A 21,958-nucleotide genomic window follows, 5' to 3' on the forward strand; every position below is an offset into this window, starting at 1 on the left:
ATTGCAGGATCATCTAGACAAGACTTCAGTTATAGATCGGGCACAGTATGGGGTTTTTTAAGGAGAAGTCTTGTCTGACCAGTTTGAGTGGATACTATGATGTGATCACAAAGGAACTGAATGCAAAGAATAATTTTGCTATCATATATTTAAATCTTAGAAAGGCTTTTGATACTGTTGCACATTTAAGACTGCTGCACAAATTGGAGCAGTGTGGCATTGGAGGCAAATTGTTGCTATGGATAAAGGGATGTTTGAGTGCGAGAGTACAGAGAGTGGTAATCAGTGGACACTGTTCTTCATGGAGTAATGTTATTAGTGGACTCTCCCAGGATTCAGCATTGTATCTATTGTTGTTTTCTGTATTTATTAATAATATTGACGATGGTATATCAGGCTTAATGTTCAAGTTTGCAGACGATACAAAGGTTGGCAGGGTTGTGTACTGACACTAATGATAGTACACTGCTGCAAAAGGATCTAGAAAAGTAAATAACAGTACAAAGAAACAGTGTAGAAAGCTGTAGTTTCTTCCTGTATTGTCTTAATGCCATTCCAGACATGTTACCAATTAAGCAGCTCCCTCTTTATCTTGTAAACAAATAGGAAACAACACATTGAGCAGGAGCTCCCATTTGGTGAGTATGGACTTGGCACACCCAGGATTTTGAGCTGGATATCATCATTCTTCTCTTTCTTGTTTATTCCTTTCTACTTCTCTCTCTCTCTCTCTCTCAGGGTAATTGAGATTTTTTTTTTTCGCTGATGCAGCGTAAGCTTCAAGCTTTCTTGCACCACATGGCTAATAAAAATAGTGAATCTTTCTACCTTTTGTGGCAAAACTAAGCTGAAGCAAAAATATACCAATTTTTGTGTGTCACAAAAAATAAAACTGATTAAAATGAAGTAGTCTTTATTGTTATTTTAAAAAAGATAACAGTAAATTAAACTTTCTAATGAAAACTTTGTTTCTGTATAATTCTACGGATGATTACACTTAGCAGTTATCACTATGAGATGTGGCTGATGGATTGTAAAATAAATTTGTGTTAAAGTAAAAAAATGTTTTGTTTTTTTTTGTTTTTTTTTCTTAATATAAACTATTTATGGGTGGCTGCATGCTACTTATGGTACACATGCAGGTGGTTTACCATTGCTATTCTACACCAAGATATCCAACAGAACTCATAACTGCAGAAATATATGGACTACAGTGGCCTCAGTTTTTAAATTCTGTACTGCGGGACCAACTGATGATGTTACCACAGCAAATTCTAAATGGAAAGCATTCAAGGAATTAATTGTAGAAGCTACTAGGCTTTTTATACCAATTAAGAAATATTGTTTAAGGCTTAGGCTTAAATGGATGTCAGATGAACTAATTAGACTCTCGGAAGAGAATAAAAATGCATTGGATGCATATAAATTATCAGGCAACACAGATACCTATGGCAGATATAAGCTAGTCTGTAATCAAGCCACAAAGGAGATTAGGCAGGTGAAGGCAGATTACTAGAAATCTTTCGCAAAGAATGCTAAGAAAAACAGCAAGTACTTCTTTACTTATATAAACTCTAGAAGGAAGGGGATGAATCAGATTGGTCCACTTGATATCGATGATTCAACTGTTGATGGCCTGCTCAGAGAGCTAACAAACTGAATGAGTATTTTGCATCTACATTCGCACATGAGGAATTCTTTAGGAAAGGGAAGGACATAAGCTTAATAAACTCTAACAGGGAGCTTCAGGATTTTGTAATAACTAAGAGCAAAGTAAAGGAGAAATTGTTGAAGTTAAACAGAGGAAAGGCACCTGGGGTGGATGGGATCTATCCAGTTATATTAAAGGAGGCAGCAAAGAAAGTAAGCAAACCCTTAGCCATAATTATGAGAGCATCCTTGGACTCAGGGGAAGTACCCATGGACTGGAGATGTGCAAATGTATCCCCAATTCACAAAGGGGGATCAAAAGGTGATACGAGTAATTACAGACCTGTTAGTTTAACTTCTGTTCTAGGAAAAATAATGGAGTCACTGGTTAAAGAAGCATTGCAGGATCAAAAGACAAGACAACAGTTATAGTTCAGACAGAGCATGGGTTTGTTAAGGGAAAGTCTTGCCTGAGAAATTTGATTGGATACTATGTGCTTACACAGGAACTGGTTGCAAAAAATAATTTTGATATCATATACTTGGATTTCAGGAAAGCTTTTGATACTGTTGCACATGGAATACTACTATACAAATTGGAGCAATATGGTATTAATGGAAAGTTGCTACAATGGATAAAAGGGTGGTTGAATGGGAGACTACAGAGAGTGGTAATCAATGGATGCTGCTCTTCATGGACTAATGTTATTAGTGGAGTCTCCCAAGGTTCGGTTTAGGGCCTGCTGTTGTTTTGTATATTTATCAATGATATTGATGAAGGTATATCAGGCTTAGTGTCCAAGTATGCAGATGATACAAAGATTGGCAGGGTCCTTAATGACAGTAATGGCAGTGTTCCACTGCAACAGGATCTAGAAAAGTTGGGCAGATGGGCTGAGAAGTGGCAATGGAAGTTTAACATTGACAAATGCAAAGCACTGTATATGAGTAGAAGTAATCCCAGGGTAACGAACCAACTGTGCGGTACTGCGCTCAGGGTAGAAGAGGATGAAAAAGACCTGGTGATATTTGTGCAGTCAGATATGAAGTTTTCTGAACAATGCAGACAGGCTGCCAGAGAAGGTCATGGAGTATTGCGAATGATACAGGAATTTTGCTAGTAGGGAAAAGGAGGTGATTATTCCTTTGTATAAGAAATGTTCAGGCCATACCTTGAGTATTGTATTCAGCTCTGGAGGTCTCATTTTAGGAAGGTTGCTACAGCGAGTACAGAGATGGGCAACAAGATTGGTGAGCAGAATGAAGGGATCCTGTTACCAAGATAGGTTTAAGTTCTTCAAATTGCAGTGGCTGGAGACTAGGTACCTGCGAGGTGATCTGATTGAGGTGTATGAGGCCTGAATGGTTTAAGCAAGTTCAATGCTAATTGGATTCTACTTCTTGCTCTATGAACCTGAGGGGGCATAAATTCAAATTGAGGAAAGACAGTTGTAGAATGGATGTGCAGAAATTTGCCTTTAGCTAGCAGGGGCAGACAGCCCTCCTTTAACCAAAAATTCGAAATTAAATAAAGCATGCAGGAGGTCTTTTGCTTCTCTATTCTCTCAAGGGATTTTCAGTGTACAAATAGCTATAACTGAAAGGCAATCTCCAGAAAAACCACTGATTTTGTTCAGTGGCATAACTGTGCCAATGCAGCTGCATTTGGGCCTGAGCATGAAAGGGGCCAATGAAATTTGGAAGACAGATTAATTTCTCAAGAGAATTAATGAATTTCGTTAATCAACAAGCAAATTTTTTAAAATAAAATGTAACACGTTTTTATCAACACAGCGACTGGCCGTCCGAGTATTGTTTTGACTGCGCCACACTTATAGAAATAGTAGCAAATAAAAGATAGTTGTGAAATATTCAGCAAAACCAGTGCCAAATATAGATATACATCACATCTGATTTTATTCTAGTATTGAATTTATTTTACATTTTTGTGTGTGTGGGTACACTGATTGTTGTTGGAGAGCAATATATTTTATTTAACAATACACAAATTTGTCACATAACAGTCTAGCTATGGCCAGTGTTGTCATTTTAGTGCTTTAGATTTGGCTTTTTTTTTGTTTATCTGAAACGAAAAACTGCAAGGACTACAAATGAGTTATTACTGTGCTAACTAGTGACACATCTAAATTGACGATCCTTTGATCCTTGTGTATGTCTGACGTTCTGTAAGTTATTGGTGCATTGGGAGGAACCCTTTGTGTAATTAACATTTATCCTGTGGTGTTCAGCGAATGGATTAAACAATGACAAGGACGAGTAGAATATCTACTTCAGTCACCCCAAAATTAGCAGGTCTCGATCACACAAGTTGTCTATCCATCATTCCAAAGCATGCAGTTTCATTAAATTTATAGATTTGAGGTCGTTTGCCATTTTCACAACAACATTCTACCCTTGTCTATTGCTTTCTTTCTATACAGTCAACAAGACTGGACTTTGTCGCTTATAAAAAATTTTCAAGAGTGTAGTGATTTGCACAAAAAAAAATTTGCTCATTAACCATTACAACCATTCTTTCTAACCTGTGATAGAAAGGCTGAAAAATATAAGTAAATTTATTATTCCAGTTTTTATTAGTTTACATGATGGACCATTCACAAATTTTGAATGATCTGTGTTGGCAAATGTCAAACATTATCCAATTTTGATACTAATATATGTTACTCATTGCTGTAGATTTATTATTTTTTTACTATTTGCATTTTATTACAAATTGACAGAATGATCTGTAATTTTGTTACTCTGGTGTCAGTATTTTTTGAATGCATACCTCTGAATAAAGTAGTGTGCATTGATTTGCTTTATGTGCGCAATGTAAATCAATGCCAACTTTGTATTGATTCTGTAATAAGTGATTTTATGAATGAATTTTCTGTTTATGCTCCAGGTGACCACATAGTCAGAGGAATTCACAAGATATGGAGAATACAAGAAATGGCACAGTACTTAACAGTCACAGGCATGCGTGCCGGCTGAATATTTTGCAAGGTGGTGGGTGGTGCCCATGTGGGAATAAATTTTTTGTTCCCCAAATTTTCGAATACATGCAATATTTTAATTAAATCAAGTTTGACATTTACGTGTATAGCTGAGCCAACGTTTCGTGATTGGTTTAATGCTTCAATAAATTAATCAAAATATTAAAAATTGTATATTACTTCAAAATCCAAATGTGGTGCACTTGCACCATGCTGCCGGTGCCCATGGTCACAGGGTTGAACCCTGGTCATTCAAGGTACATTATGCACCCTCACGCCTGATCACTCGGCTATGTCAGCCTTCATGTAAGTGAATTTATTATTCCAATTTTCATAAGTTTACATGATGGACATATGAAAATATTAAAAATTGTATATTACTTCGAAATCGAAATGTGGTGCACTTGCACCATGCTGTCGGTGCCCATGGTCACAGGGTTGAATCCTGGACATTCGAGGTATGTATACTTATGCACCCTCACGCCTGATCACTAGGATATGGCAGCCTTCATGTAAGTGAATTTATTATTCCAATTTTCATAAGTTTACATGATGGACAATTCACAAATTTTGAATGGTCCATGATGTCGGCGATCATCAAACATTGTACAGTTTGTGATACTAATGTACGTTACCCATTGCTCTAGATATCATTTTATTTATTATTTTTTACTATTCTTTGCATTTTGTTACAATTTGACAGAACGATGTGTAATTTTATTACTCTGATGTCAGTAATTTTTTTTTTTTTTTTTATTGAAAATTCATTGTTGGATCATTTACAGATCAGAGAAAAAAATTACAAGAAGGTCAAAGACCTTCTTGTAATTAGTTTTCAGCATCAGAGAGTATTGCCATTCAAGAAAATTGGCGATACAGAATATGCAACGGCAGAAAGAAGCATAGCATTTTTCATAGGGGGATGGAGGTTTTGTGGGGCCTGAAACTTATACAGTTTTTGGGGCCCTCTTTAAGAAAAAGAATGCAAAATTTCTTTGTATTTTTCTTAAAGCTGATGGACGCTGGCAGCATGGTGAAAGGTGGTGCAATGCACCACCTTTGGATTTCGAAGTAATACACAATTTTTAATATTTTCATTAATTTATTGAAACATTAAAACAATACAAATTCTTCTTTCAAAATACTAGTACTTTTGCCCACCGATCACGAAACGTTGGCTCACCTGTACACATAAATCAGCCAAACTTGACTTAATTAAAATATTCCATGTATTCGAAAATTTGGTAAACAAAAAATTTATTCCCACATGCGCCACCTTGCAAAATATCCTGTTGGTGCCCATGTCTTCAACACCACGCAGTACGACAGTGTGACGGAGGAGAAGTTGGAATGGAAAGAAACAGTGATGGTAACTGATTGTGGTTAAAATATCTTACTTTTGCAAATCTTACAAAAATATATGACAATGGGAACATATTGCTAGGGCCCCCTCCCAGGTTTGAAGGGGCCTATGCTAGTGATCTGCCCTGAAGCTTAAGCTTTGGTTAGCTTCATTGTAAATCTGCCTCTGCAAGTACTTCTATTATTCTTTCCTTTTATAATTTTTTTATATATATATATATAATAAACTTGTTTGTTCCGTGTGTTATATTGCCAAATGGTTGGAAATAATATATTATTGTCATTTTTTTGTGATTAATACGTATTATTATTTACATGCTTTCCTAATATTCAAATAAAGATAATAATCAATAAAACATTTATGTGCATGTATAAGTGTTCCTAGGTCTATCTAAAAAAAAAAAAAAAAAAAAAAACATTCAAACACCTGGGTTCCATGTCCCCCCCTCCCCCTTACGATGATACCTGGATACGCGCCACTGGTAGAGAAAGTATAGTGAGTGACCTTGTTACAAAATGTCATGTAAACCAATTAAAGATTGCCTCATTATAAGAATTATTCCTTAAGAAGAATGTTCAATTTTTTATTTTTGTCCATTGTGAAAGTATTTCTCCTTTGAAGCACATCCAGTAATGTTCATACAACATTTGCCCTGACTTTTATAGTCATTTGTTCCAATTTAACAACCTGAACTGTTATTTTAACCACTGGTACTATCTTTTAGTCACTATAAACTTTTACAGATGTAAATAAGCTCAGCTTTTAGTGTTAATCTTTACTGAATTGTGCCTCTCCAAAATTACTCCACCACTGTACACCTCTCTAAAATATGGAAAATTTTGAAATCTGGCACCTCTTAATTCCCTAGGGTTCCAGATTTTAAAGAGTTTACTGTATTATATTAGTGGCATTAATATTTTTATTTATACTAATAAACTGTGTAAAGGTGATGGTATTAATTTTAAAATAACCAATTCTAGGGGTTTGTTCAGCACACCAAAATGGAAAGCTACAATTATTGATTGCCATAGATTTCACACATCAGTCAGATATACTCGGAAAGTAGAATTGACTTCAGTGAGATATCCACATCTGAAGAGAGGCCCTTTCAAGAAGGCTAATGCTTCTGATCTTGCATTTTTTGAACGGTTATTGTGTGGCAATCAAATATTAACCGATCCATTTGACTTGGAGTTTCATAATACTGATTGGTTGAAAACCTGTAGAGGTAAACATTGATTATATATAATTTTAAATCTGTATGGAAGAAAATGTATAAAATCTGGCATTTTACAGTTCACATTTCTTTTAAATCTGGCCCATTTTACTTAAAACATTTTACAGTCCAGAAATATTAATCTGGAATTCATATCTGTGATTGCATTTATTGCTTATTCAGTTAACTTCATAACTTATCACGAATTGCTTTTACAAATTGTAGCTACGTGGTTGGTTATACATTGCTTGAGCAAGTTAACCAGTTTGATGTTAGATTTTATGCCCGCCATTAGAACACTAAGGCAGCTGGAAAAATTTATGTCTGATTAAATCTATAGTTATTGTCTTTCATAAAACAACTTATTGATGCGTACAAAAACAGATTTAATTCCATACAACCAAAGTAAAATTTGACACTAACCTTTCTCTCTTTAGTCTCAGCTGTTCTAAAGTGATGTTAAATTGGTCAGCTGATATTCATACCTTGTTGTAATTGACAAGAGTAATTTTAACTAGGTTACAAAGTTTACAGAATAAGTGAATGCACTAAACTTTTTAAATACCGTATTTTTAGCCATATAAGTTGACCTCTGTTTTTTTGCTTAATCACATTCGCTGTATAAGCTGACCCCCCCCCCACTGCATAAAATGCCAATCATGACTGCTAAGAACTTTTTAACAGTCATCATTTGCATTTCACATAATGGTGTATTATAGTAAAATCTGCATTAAGAACCACTGTCTGCTTTTTAATTCAATTATTTGATTTCGAAAGTTTGCATTGTTTTATTTTATTATACTGCTCAGTAAACTATGAAGGAAGCAGTAATATCTTATTTATAGTCATGAAATCATGAAACCAAAACCCAAGTACAGGTGATGATGTGAAATCATGTTATTTGTGTAGCTTGCTTGCTTGTTTAATAGTCTACTACAGATTAATTTCTCTGTAAAAATGTGTCAATATGGAGGTATGTTTGTTATATGCAATTGACAACAATCTTGAAAATCAACCTGAAAATAAAACTCCCAACAATTTCCATGAACTGTTTTTATCTGATTAAAAATTTATACATACTTGTATATTTTTTAAAAATATTTTGTTTAAAAATATATAATAAATGCTCTCAGTGATCACTGAATTGTGACCACCCCATCTGTAATGGACTATGCCAGATAACTCACAGTATAAAAAGCTAAACAGGTTTGCATGTTAGTGAGTGGTAATTTGTATCTGGTTATGCAAGTCAAAGTGATAAAGCAGTTGTGGGACATAGTAAAAACATCATGGAGTTTTTCAAAAGGACATGATTGTGGGAACTAGTGCATGAGATGTTTCTATATTATAAATGGCACAGTGTTAGTTGCTCATGGCCTACTGTAGTTAAGGTATACAAAGAATGGTGTTGAATGGGTCACACCACCTCCTGCTGACAGAACTGTAAAGGATTACACAAGGTGGATGTTCCTGGTGAGCAAAGGGTCACATTGTACAGGCTCAACAGCAAGTCACTGTGTGACAGTTGACATCACAATACAATATGGGGAATGCAAGAATAATATCCCAAATAACTCGCCGCATGCTGTGAAACCTATGTGGTTCCACAGTAGATGACCCAAGAGACACACTCTCCTCACCTCTGATCATCAACAACAGTGAATGCTGTAGTGTCATGCACTGATTGGACTGGAAGTCGTGTGCTGAGTCCAAATACCTGGTCAAACAGGCCAACAGATGCCTTTGTGTGTGGTGTAAGCAACACAAGTTCATGGACCCATCAGGCATGGTACCCACTATCCAGGCATATGATGGTGCTTGCTTAATATGGAGCATGTTTTGCTGGCAAGAACTAGGATCTCTGGTGTGTGTAGACCAATGTCTCACTGGTGAGGTTTACTGGCAGCATGTGGTCTCTTAGGAGACCACGTGCACCCTGCCACATTGCTTTTTTCCTGGTGAGAAACCGAGATCTTCCAAAACCATAATGCAATATGTCATCTAGATTGCCTCCAAATTTGCCTGACCTCAATTGAATATCTTGGAACAGGAAATGAGTTAACCTCCCCCCTCCTCCTAGTTTAATAAAAAAGATTTTATTCAATTAAACTAAACATGCCTTGGTTATTGCCATATAAACACAATAAATGTAATATTAATAAAATGATAATAATATTAACATTAATTCATTGTCACGTGAGGTATCAGTGAGGAAAGTGGATGAACAGTGTTGTATAAAAAAAAAATGAATGCTTGAACAAATGTGAAGACACTGAGTTATAAAGAGCAGGCATTTTACTTTCAAAGGTTCATGTTAAATACAAAATAAACAAATGTCACCTGCATCGGAAATTATTTGTATAAAGTGAGCAAACCATAAACCATTCCTAGATTTTGGCTTCCATATTCTGTTTACCAAAACCAAAACTCAGAAGAAGGGTTGTATTTGGACTTATTCCTTCTTGCTTGAATCTTAAAAAAAACATTATGAATGGGAAAGTTTTATTTGCGAGTGGTATAGATGTAAATTCATGGCACTTCATAGTTCCATGAATTTACATCATGAATTTACATGAAATCTATCCAGTTATATTAAAAGCAGCAGCAAAGGTGGTAAGCATGGTCTTGGTGCATCATGGCCTTAGTTGCCTTGCACCATAAAACCAAAATCAAACAAGCAAAAGGTGGTAAGCAAATCTTAAGCAGTAATTATGGGAGCATCCTTAGATTCAGAGGAAGTTGGTACAGACTATTGATGTGCAAATGTCTCTTCTGTTTTCAAAGGGGAAGGTTGTTATTTTTTGGTTTTTAGGAGCATTAGCAACTAAGGCCACATTGCTCCGGGATATGCGGTGGTCATTCCCTGACCTTTCCGCATCCTCTGTATTTGGTGGTGACGGCCTCGAACCCCGGTCTAATCAAGAAGCGTGTGCTACGCACTGCTGCTCCTTCCCACCTGGCTACGGAGGCGCCAAAGGGGAAGGATCAAAGGATGAAGTGAGTAATTTCAGTCCTGTATACTTGAAATAATGTGCATGATATTATTTATTTGCGAGAGAAAATAACGGAGTCAGTGCTTAAAGATGTGGTGTAGGATCATTTTGAAAGAATGCAGTTATATGGCAATCACAGCATTGATTTGTTTAGTGGAGATAATTTCTGATCAGAAAGGATAGCTCCTTTCTGATCATACTTAGCTACTATGCGGTTGTCAGAAAGGAGGTTGATGGAAAAAATAATTTTGATATCATATACTTAGATCTCAGTAAAACTTTTGATACTGTTCGACATGAATATCTGCTATACAAAGAAATTGTTGAAAGTGATTTACTTTTAGCTTCAGTAATTTCTCTTCCAGATTTACCTTGTTTATCATAAAAAGTCCTAATTAGAATTAGGTATACTTCTAATATTGCCTACCCAAACATGTTTTCACATAATAAACAAAATATTTATTGTTTGTTGACACTCCGTACAGGATCATCAGTAATTATACCATTCATATCCACTGGTCCATTATGGTATTAGTGGAAATTACTGCTGTGGATGGTTGAGTGGCAGGAGAAGCAGATAGTGGTTATTATAATGACCTCTGCTATTCATGGACTAATGTTAATGGAGCTCCCCAGGGTTTTGTGTTGGGTCTATTTTCAGAAACATGGATAATTCTGAAAACTGACAACCACCAACCTCAGAGGTTGTAAGTTTTGGGAATTTGTATGTATACTATGAGGACCAGTAAAAAAGTAATGCCTTCTAATTTTTTGCTTTCAAATGTGGCACCATAGATCATTTTGCATGTCACTGAGTGGTGACTAGATCTCTAGTTTCCATACTGTGTTGCACTGATTGGTCTTGTGAGTACAGCATATGGATAGTTCAAGATGATGGATGTTACAGATATACGTATCAAGCAAAGAATGGTGATTGAATTTTTTACCAAGGAAGAAATGATGCCTATAAAAATACATACGCATCTCAAAAATATTTATGGTGACAATGCTGTAGATGTGAGTACAGTTTGACATTGGGTAACTTTAAGAATGGGGAAAGTGACATTGTTACCAAGCCCCGAAGCAGTTGGACAGTAATATCAGTGAAAACAGACAACGAGAGCCAGATCAATGCATTGATCACGGAGGACCACTGCATCGCAATTCGACGCGTGAATTGTGCGATGCTTTAGGTATAGGGAAACCTGCTGTGATAATCATCATAGAGGAACTAGGCTATAACAAGGTTTGTGTCCGGTTGGTCCCAAAAATGCTGACACATGAGCACAAAGAAGCCCAAAATCATCTGTATGGAACTTCTTCAGCACTACAAGGGTGAAGGAGAGGTTGTTCTTTCCTGCATAATTACAGGTGACAAAACCTGGGTCAATGGAGTGGCACCATCAAAATTCACTCCATAAGAAGAAGTTCAAAATATGGCCTTATGTTTGTAACAGTGTTTTGGGACAAAGATGGGGCCTTGCTTGTGGACTTCTTGGAGCAAGGCACTGCAATCAACTGAGATCGATATGTGGAAATGTTGAAAAAGTTGAGAGCCTGCATCTGTAGAGTTCAACCGGGCAAAATCCTTAATGAAGTTCTTCTTCTTCTCCATGACAACGTATGAATCCAATTACATGTGACCAGTCTGTGTACAATGGAGGCCATTGTAAAACTGGGGTGCACTGTTCTTTCTCACCCCCTCTTATAGCTTGGATCTTGCACTTTCCATCTCACCATTTTCTATGGACTTCTGCTATCTCTGAATACAGCGTCTGACTCAGAGATGGCAGAAGTGCATAGAAAATGATGGTGGCTTTGGAATAAATAGCAGTGTATTTATTAATGATTGAGCATTAATTGACGTAAAAGGCATAGTTGTAGGAATTAAAATTTTCTGAGGAAAAAAGTAGGAGGCATTACTTTCGTACTGCTCCTCGTACAAATAGTGTTCTTTGAATGCTCTCTATTGAAATATTAATTTTAAAAAGAATGGAATCCTGTTTATATTTCTTTTCCATTTTATTCATAATTTTTTTTAATAAAAAAGAGTTTTAAGTAATCCTAGTATTGTTTAATATCATATTTTTATAAAATATATTCATGCCTAATCAGAATGATTTTTTTTTCAGGTAAGAGTTCTATTGTACTCAGACCAAAATGCACAGAAGAATTGTCTCAAATTCTTAGATACTGTAACCTAGAAAAATTAGCAGTATGTCCACAGGGAGGTAATACTGGTCTGGTTGGTGGCAGTGTACCTGTATTTGATGAAATCATAATTTCGCTGAGTTTGATGAATACCATTGAACATTTGGATACTCTAACAGGTATGCAAGTTTAAAAATTTGTCTGCACTGATGGGAGAACTCTCTGAAGTTGTATCGGTGCTCCTAATTCTTTTACAACTTTGAATACTTGATTATATTGCTTCTTAGGTAATAAGATAGTCCGAGGATTACTGTTACTCTCATATAGAACTTTTCATTTAAAATTTTATTTTAACTGCTATTTTTCATACCATCTGAATACTTTATCTTGGTCGTGTTCAACTAACATGCCATGGTTATTGTTGTTAGCCTTGCTATCACAGATATCAAACCTGTAATACCTATGTAATTGTGGTTAATAAATATCAACTACATAATATGAACTCTGGGATCCAAATAATGATACTAATTAGTTTGGAGCAATAGCCATTCATAACCAATATTAATCTTCTGATATGTAGCCATTTTTTATAGTAGTACCTAACATATCTTTAGAAATAGCGATTTACATTGGATAAAACTATGCTAGAATGCTACATTGCTTTAATTAATACAAAAGTCACTGATATGAGATTGTGATGTCAGGAGTCTTATTAAAAGTGTAAATAAATTATGTCAGACTCTTGCATACACTTTTGCAAAAGCCATCTATCTACATATCAAATCGCTTAGATATGATCTTCTCTCAGAAGAAGAATAAGAAACACATAGACTGAAGGTAGAAAGAGTAATAGAAAAATCAGTTGTAGTAAATGAATGGCTAGTAGTAAAACAAAACTATTAGAAAACAACTTAATTCATTCTTAATTATGGATCATCTACTTATATTTATCTCCCCACAGACACTTGAATGGAAATTGATCTCTGTCATTAGACCAAAACAACCTGTGATCTACTAAATAATAATTATTTCAGTAATCAATACCTTAATAAGCAGAATCTCTATCTGAAAAATAAATAGAAACTTGAAGGAACTAACAAGCAAAAATACAAAACCTAGCAGTGTCAGACTTAAAAACACTAACAAAATCACATTATGCCACTGCAGAGTATGCAACAAAAAAAAAAGAAAAAAAAAATACTCTATGCAACAATAGGATTAGCCCTATTAGCCAAAATTCTAGTGGTATGCGAAATGTCAAGCAAAAAAAAAAAATAAAAAAGTTGGAATTTATTTTGCAGAAATCCTACCACAAGTGATCTTTTTCCAAGCACCCAAGCATAAGCAAAATATATCAGATGCTACTATAAAAATCCAATTTAAAACTTTAAACAAATACCAAAATTTGGAATAAAGTTAGAAAAAATTGTTCAATCTGTTAAAACTAGAATTCTTTAATACTTGAATGAAAAAATATCAGTTTTTTTAAAGAACTGCATACTTACACTGGATTATACTTGAAACAATAATCGTATTTGCAGCTGAATTATAATTACATCTCAGTTTGTTTGTTGTTTGTTATTTGGTTTTTAGGAGCATTAGCAACTAAGGCCATATTGCTCCGGGAATATGCGGTGGTCATTCCCTTGACCTTTCCGCATCCTCCGTATTTGGTGGTGACGGGCTCGAACCCCGGTCTAATCAAGAAGTGTGTGCTACGCACTGCTGCTCCTTCCCACCTGGCTACAGAGGCGCCTTTACATCTCAGTGATTCTACTGGACATCCTTACCAGTCTTCTTATGGAGTTCAAAAGAACCTAAGGAAAGTGAATTAAAACAAAGATATAAACACCTTGTTATCTGTAATTAAATTACTCTATAAGTAAGATTACTTATTCTTAGTTTATGAAAAACCAGTTTTTGTAATTTAGTGTAAATGTGCATTTCATTAGTTTCGGAAAAATGGAATCAAGCACGAAGTCTTTATAGAGCATCAAGTCTTCTGTAAATCTATCCAGACTACTTCCACAGTGGTTCTTGAGAGTGTCACAGATATTCACTTATGCCAAGCTGTGTGCTTGCTATACAAGAGTCTCTAAAATGCTGATGGAACTGATATTTGGGTGACTCAAGTCAAGTGGCCCTAATTTTGGCAAAGTCTGGTCAGTCCGTGCCAGCCAAACCATCTGCTTGGACCTTCACGATGTGGGACTTTAGTAACCCTTGGTATAACCTCCATGTGCAAGTCCTGAAATACTATACCTATTTACAAATAACTAGCACTCTGTGGGTGACCACCCAGGTGTGAACCAACGTAAGAAAGGGTCGAGGTGTGGTGTCCACACCACATGGAGCAATGCATACCTCTGTGTTACCGGACAATACTAGGTGGTAGATGATTCTAATCAGCTGGTGCTATATTACCAATTTGCTTATTGGAGGCTTGAAGTGGTGGAACCCATGTTTAGTCTCCAGAGCCAAGTTCCAGTCAACCCTTCCCCATCTCTTCCATCATGCTGTATGACTGATGGATTTTGAGGTTATGATGAACATCGTTGTGAGATCAAATCTTCCTTACACTTTGAGGGTACAGCTCTAAAATGGCGTTCGCAGGCCGGCCACTAGTTAGTCCACCAGACTGAACATATTGTTAACTCTTTAGAAGGTTTCCGGATCAGCTAATGTATAATCTTGCTACCTCTACTCTGCCAGACAGTGACTGGAGGTAGTCCGAGTAGTGTGTATGCGGGAGCATTGTCGAGGCCATGCTATGTCAAGGATCTGGGTAATTCTTACCATGTGTATGCCATATCCAAAAATTTCATTACTTCATACAGCATGTCCTTCACCCCCACTTTTTCTTACTATTGAATACACAGTGAATTGTCAAAACAATAGAGCCAGCGTATCTGCAAAAAGATCTAAACCTCCCGAACACTTCCTAATTCATTTCACAAATGTACGTGGTCTCAATTCTAATCTCAGTGATGTTATTTCCACTTGCAGTCTGCTAAACCCCATGTACTTTTTCTGACAGGTTCTCAGTTATCAGTTGATTCAACTATTGCTCATCTCAGTTGCCCAAATTATTTGCTGTATGATTCCTTTCACCTCAAAGGTGGTACTTGTGCATATGCCCATTCCGATATTCCCTGTCAGAGACTTGGTAATTTAGAATCTCCTCTTTACGATCTTCTCTGTCTTAAAATCTCTCTACCTCATTGTGTCATATTCATTTGTTGTCTCTACCATTCTCCCAACTCTACTAATCATTTGGAGCTCTTTGACTTCCTATCTTTGCAACTTGATTTTCTCCAGTCCAACTTTCCTAACAGTGAGGTAATTTTCCTTGATGATTTTAATGTTCACAACTCCAGCTGGCTTCCATTTTCTAGTCACACTGAACCAGCTGGTTGAGATGCTGAGGCTTTTGCAATTACTAATGACCCTGCACAGATTGTTCATTTACCTACAACAATACCGGACATTCCTAAACATACAGCCAACATGCTTGATCTTTTTCTCACAAACAACCATTCTAAGTACACAGTCGAAGTGAGAGCCCTTTAGGCACTTCAGATCACAACTTGGTGATGGAAGGTGTCATGGAAGGTTTCGTCATTTTCTTTTAATTTATATGCTCATAAATTGAATAAATTTATCAATTTATAAATTGATATGCTTACAGAAGTGATAAATCTACCGTTTTGCAGCGTAAAACAGACCTTTTCGAGTGTGCTAACCGAAGAAAGTGACTTTATTGTGGCAAGTTCTTTCTAACCCGTACAAAAATATGGCTACGAATAACAAGGGAAATGTGAAAATATCAAAGAAGGTGATGACATTAGCGAATAAAATTCAGTTATTAGACAAAATTTCTAATGGTGAAAGTGTCTCCTCAGTGGCAAAACATTATAAAATCAATGAGTCAACGGTATGATCAATCAAAAAATCGGAAGAAAAAATCCACCCTAGTGTCTGTGAAAACGCGCTAATTGCTTCAAAAATTTGCTCTGTAACTCATGATGTTAAATTAGAAAAAATGGAAAAAGCTTTAAATCTGTGGATAGAAGACCAAACTCAAAATAAAATTCCGTTAAGTTCACTCATCATTCGTGAAAAGGCAAAACTCTTTTATCAACACTTTAGCGAAACTGTTGATAGCACTGGCGGGTTAAGTTTTTTAGCTAGCAAGGGCGCTGGTTTGAAAGATTTGTTTGAAATTTCCAATAAATATTACATTTATTATTAAATTGTTTCTTATTTTCATTTCGATACCATATGCTTGCATTTCACTATGTACATAGTTATATTATGAAGGTACATATAATACATACATAGACAAAATTTTAGACTAGTTTTTCTTATATATTTCATACTTTGGAACGGAACCCCTTTATTACTATGGGAGCCATAACTCAGTATTCGCGTTTTCGATATTCGCGACATTTCTCAGGAATGTAACCACCACGAATAGCGGGAGTTTACTGTACTATTGATCTGATTAACAGCAGTGATTATTCATGCATTAAGACTCTGCAGATAAAAAACCACTAGGTAGCGTGATCACAGTATACTGATGTGGGATTTACTTAAAGACGTAACTGCCATCATGGGTAAGGGGAAGGGTTTTTGCTTTCGTAAAATTTACGCCTTGAGTACTGTGTACAGGTGTGGAGGCCTCATTTTAGGAAGGATGTATATTTACTTGAGTGTGTACAGAGAAGGGCAACAAGATTATTCATGCATTAAGAATCTGCAGATAAAAAACCACTAGGTAGCAGTGATCACAGTATACTGATGTGGGATTTACTTTAAGACGTAACTGCCATCAGGGGTATGGGGAAGGGTTTTTGCTTTCGTAAAGGTTACGCCTTGAGTACTAACTTGAGTGATGGCGTACAGGTCTGGAGGCCTCATTTTAGGAAGGATGTAGATTTACTTGAGCGTGTACAGAGAAGGGCAACAAGATTGGTGAGGGGAATGAAGGGATCCTCTTACCAAGAGAGGCTTAAGTTCTGCAAATTGCAGTGGCTGGAGACTAGGCACCTGCGCAGTGATCTGATTGAGGTGTATAAGGCCTTGAATGGTTTGAGCACGCTGAATTCTGATGGGATCCTTCCACTTGTTCAGATTACGAACCTAAAAATTTGCAGAAATTTGCCTTTAGCCAGCGGGAGGTTAATTGCTGGAACAAACTTCCATCTGTCGTTGTGGAAGTTGATAGGTTGAATAAATTTAAAGAGGAACTGGACAGGCAATTTGGAGAGAATGGTGTGATTTTTTTTTTTTTTTTTTTTTGGCTGATGCTGCATAAGCTCATACACTTGCTTTCTTGCATCACATGCCACTACTACCACCACCACCACCACAGTGGTCTCAGAGTTTTTAAATTCTATACAGTGGGATCAACTGATGATGTTACCAACGGTGAATTCTAAATTGGAAGCATTCAAAGAATTAATATTCTTCAAGATATAGGCTTAAATGGATGTCAGATGAAGTGATGAGACTTGTGGTAGAGAAGAAAAATGCATGGGATGCATATAAATTATCAAGAAACACAGAAGCTATGGTAGAGCACTAGTCGGTAATCAAGTCACAAAGGAAGTTAGTCAAGCAAAGGCAAATTACAAGAACTCTTTGGTAATTGATGCACAGAAGGTTAGTGTAAAATCAGTGGTAGTAGATAGTAGAAGGTAGTGGATAGTGGAAAGATTAAGGGTAATGGGAAATGAAAAAGACATGGGGGTAATTGTGCAGGCAGATATGGAGTTCTCTAGCAGTGCAGACAGGCTGCCAAGACAGCTCATGGGGTTTTGTGAATGAGAGATAGGAATTTTTCTAGCAGGTATACTGAGGTGATTATTCCATTGTATAAGGCTATGGTCAGACCACATCTTTAGTACTGCAACAGTTCTGGAGGCCTCATTTTAGGAAAGATTTAAAGTTGATTGAACGAGTACAGAGAAGAGCAATGAGATTAGTGAGGGGAACAAAGGGTTTCTCTTACCAAGAAAGGCTTCAATCCTGCAAATTGCAGCGTTGGGATACTAGGCACCTGATTGAGGTGTTTAAGGCTCTGAATTGATTGAGCAAGCTCAGTGTTGGAGGGATTCTTTCTCAGAATGCGCACATGATGGGGCATAAATTCAAATAGAGGAGAGATGGTTGCAGAATAGATGTGTGGAAATTTCCCTTTAGCCAGCAAGTAGATTGGTGGAACAAACTTTCATCTGTTATGAAAGTTGATACCTTAAATAAATTCAAGAAAGAACTAAACAAACTATTGGAGGGAATGAATAGGTGAAATGGAGATTTTTTTTTTTTTTTTTTTTGCTGATGCTATATAAGCTTGCCTTTTTGCATCATATGCCACTACTAATGCTAAAAGAAAAACAGTAAACACTTTATTTATGCAAAAATTAGAAGGAAGGGGATGACTCAAATTGGTCCACATGATATTGATGGTTGAACTGTTGATGACCCTGCTCAGGTTGCTGACAAACTCAATGAGCCTTTATAGATAAAGGTATTTTGCTTCTACGTTCACACATAAGGAATTCTTTAGGGAAGCGGATGCTCCAAGTTTATCAAATTCTAACAGAGTTAAATGATTTTGTAATAACTGAGAGCTAATTGGAGGAGAAATTGTTGAAGATAGTCATAAGAAAGGCACCTGGGGTGGCTGCGATCTATCCAGTTATATTAAGGGGGGTCAGCAAAGGAAGTAAGCAAACCTCAGCCATAAATATGAGAATATGAGAGTGTCCTTTGATTCAGGGGAGGTCCTCACAGACCGGAAATGTGTGAATGTATCCCCAATCAAAGGGAGATCAAAGGGTGATACAAGTAATTACAGACCTGTTAGTTTAACTTCTGTTCCAAGAAAAATAACAGAATCACTGTTAAAAGAAGTAATGAAGGATCATCTAGACAAGGCTGCAATTAAACTTCAGACACAGCATGGGTTTGTTAAGGGGGGAAACCTTATCTGACCAATTTGATTGAATACTATGATATGGTCACAAAGGAATTAGATGCAAAAAATAATGTTGATATGTATTTCGGTTTCAGGAAAGCTTTTGATACTGCTGCACATAAAACACTGCTTAGAAATTGCAGCACTGTGGCATCAAGGGCAGGTTGCTGCTATGGATAAAGTGATGGTTGAGTGAGAGAAGAAGGAGTGGTAATCAATGGACACTGCTCTTTGTGGACTAATGTTATTAGTGGATCCCCCAGGGTTTGGTATTGTACTCTAAATTTATCAGTACTATTGATGATGGCATATGAGGATTAAGGTCTAAGATTGCTGATGATACAATGGTTGGCAGGATGGTTACTAACAGTAATGATGGTATGCTATTGCAACAGAATTTAGAAAACTTTGGCAGATGTGCTGAGAAATGGAAATTGAAGTTTAACATTGACAAACGCAAAGTACTGCATATGGGTAGCATTACCTGCAAAGTAACATACCAACTGTTTCATACTACTCTGGAGGTAATGGAACCTTATTTAATAAGATGGAACCTTGTTTAGAAGACCTTTATGCCAAACACAATCGAAAGCCTTTGAGATGTCAAGAGCAACTGCTTGTGTTTCACCGAACTTTTCCATTGAATTTGTTCATAAATGGGTAACATAAGCCAGAATATCACCAGTGGATCGACACCGATGGAATTTATACTGGTGATCGTTGATCAGAAGGAAGGTTTCTAGGTAGTTTAAGAGTTGTCGGTTAATTGATTTCTCCATTACTTTAGAAAGAGTAGAAGTAATTGCAATGGGACGTAATTGGATGGGAGGGATTTGTCACCGTTTTAGGAACTGGCTGGAAATGAGCAAATTTCCATGCAGAAGGAAAAACACCTTTGGAATAAGAAAGTGAAAAAAGGCGGCAAAGAACAGGAGTAAGTTCAGGAGCACAGGTTTTGAGAACAAGTGAAGAAATACCATTGGGACCTGGAGCTTCCTTAGCATATAGATTCTTCAAAATTCTGCTGACGTACTTTTGACGGAAGATCACAGGCAGCATTGAATGGAGCGTGTTGGGAATGGTGGGAGGTGTTTTACCAAGATCATTAATACATCAGTTGGAAGAAAAATTAGATGCTATCTCCGTTTGAAGGAAGATCACAGGCAGCATTGAATGGAGCATGTTGGGAATGGTGGGAGGAGTTTTACCAAGATCATTAATACATGAGTTGGAAGAAAAATGGGATGCTATCACATCAGCTTTATCCTTGGCTGAAGTGACAACAGAACCATCTGGTTTTGACAGATGTGGGAGCAGAGATGGGCAAAAGTTGCGGCCAATAGCTTTGGCAAAAGATCAGAATGCTCGTCTACCATTAGGGCAAGAAGCAAGTTTTCTACTCTTAGCCTGTTCAAAATTTAGTTTCGACTGATTAATAACTGCTTTACAATTGTTGCGAGCTTTGGTGTAGGCAGCAAATGAAACTGAAGAATTGAAATCAAGCCAATTACAATATGCAACATTCTTCTCTTGAACAGCCTCAGCACATTTATTGGAAAACCAAGGTTTAGATAAAGGACGAGATTTTAAAGTGGGGTGTGGGATAAAGGATTCCATTCGTACAGGAATAATTTGACTGACACGATCTGAGCAAACATTAACATCAGAAGTTTTGAAACAGGAATCTGACCAAGGAAAATAAGAAAAAAAATCTTGCAGGTCATCCCATTTTGCATTCTTGTAATGCCAAACAACACGAGGTTGGGAATAGGCATGAGATAAAGGCTCCATTGGAGAAGAGACAATCACCAAGTTATGATCTGAGGTGCCTAAAGGACCACTCACTTTGACCGTGCCCTTAGAAGGGTTGTTTGTGAGAAAACGATCAAGCGTGTTGGCTATATGGTTAGGAATGTCCGGTATTCTTGTAGGTAAATGAACAATCTGTGCAAGGTCATTAGTAATTGCAAAAGCCTCAGCATCTTAACCAGCTGGGTCGGTGTGAAATTTTTGGATATGGCGTACACATTGTAAGGATATATGCTCAGATCCTGGACATAATGTGGCCTCGACAATGTGCCCCGCATATACACTCCTTGGACTCTCTCTCCAGTCATTATCTGGCAGAGTAGAGGTAGCAAGATTACACACTAGCTGATCCAGAAGCCTCCTAAAGAGTTACCAATAGTTTCGGTCCGGTGTAATAATTAGCGGCCGGCCTGCGAACACCGTTTTAGAGCTGTACCCTCGAAATGTAAGGAAGATTGGATCTTGCCATGATGGCCACCATAACCTCAAAATCATCAGTCATACTGATGACTTTTGAGGTTATGGTGGCCATCATGATGGGGAAGTGTTGACCAGAACGTAGCTCTGGAGACTAAACACGGGTTCCACCACTTCAAGCCTCCAATAAGCAAAGTGGTAGTACTGCACCAGTTGATGAGAGTCATCTACCACCTAGTATTGCCTGGTAACACAAGGGGTAGCATTCCTCCATGTGGTGTGGGCGCCACACCTCGACCCCTGCTTATGTTGATTCATACCTGGGTGGTCACCCACAGTGTGCTTGTGCATGGGGGTTATACCCAGGATTACTAACAG

The 21,958-nt window shown here is 37.0% G+C and overlaps 1 protein-coding gene across 1 annotated transcript in view; it reads left to right on the top strand.

The window, feature by feature from the left end:
• Window positions 1-21,958, top strand: part of D2hgdh (D-2-hydroxyglutaric acid dehydrogenase) — a 141,697-nt gene that overhangs the window by 9,374 nt on the left and 110,365 nt on the right. Inside the window, exons 2-3 of the mRNA XM_090382989.1 lie at window positions 6,993-7,240; window positions 12,354-12,551. Of these exons, the coding sequence (XP_090239115.1) occupies window positions 6,993-7,240; window positions 12,354-12,551 (446 nt within the window). The remainder of the gene's footprint in view (window positions 1-6,992; window positions 7,241-12,353; window positions 12,552-21,958) is intronic.

This window comes from Mastigoproctus giganteus, chromosome 10 (assembly GCF_048544385.1).
Source record: "Mastigoproctus giganteus isolate SK-2022 chromosome 10, ASM4854438v1, whole genome shotgun sequence".
Lineage (NCBI taxonomy): Eukaryota > Metazoa > Arthropoda > Arachnida > Uropygi > Thelyphonidae > Mastigoproctus > Mastigoproctus giganteus.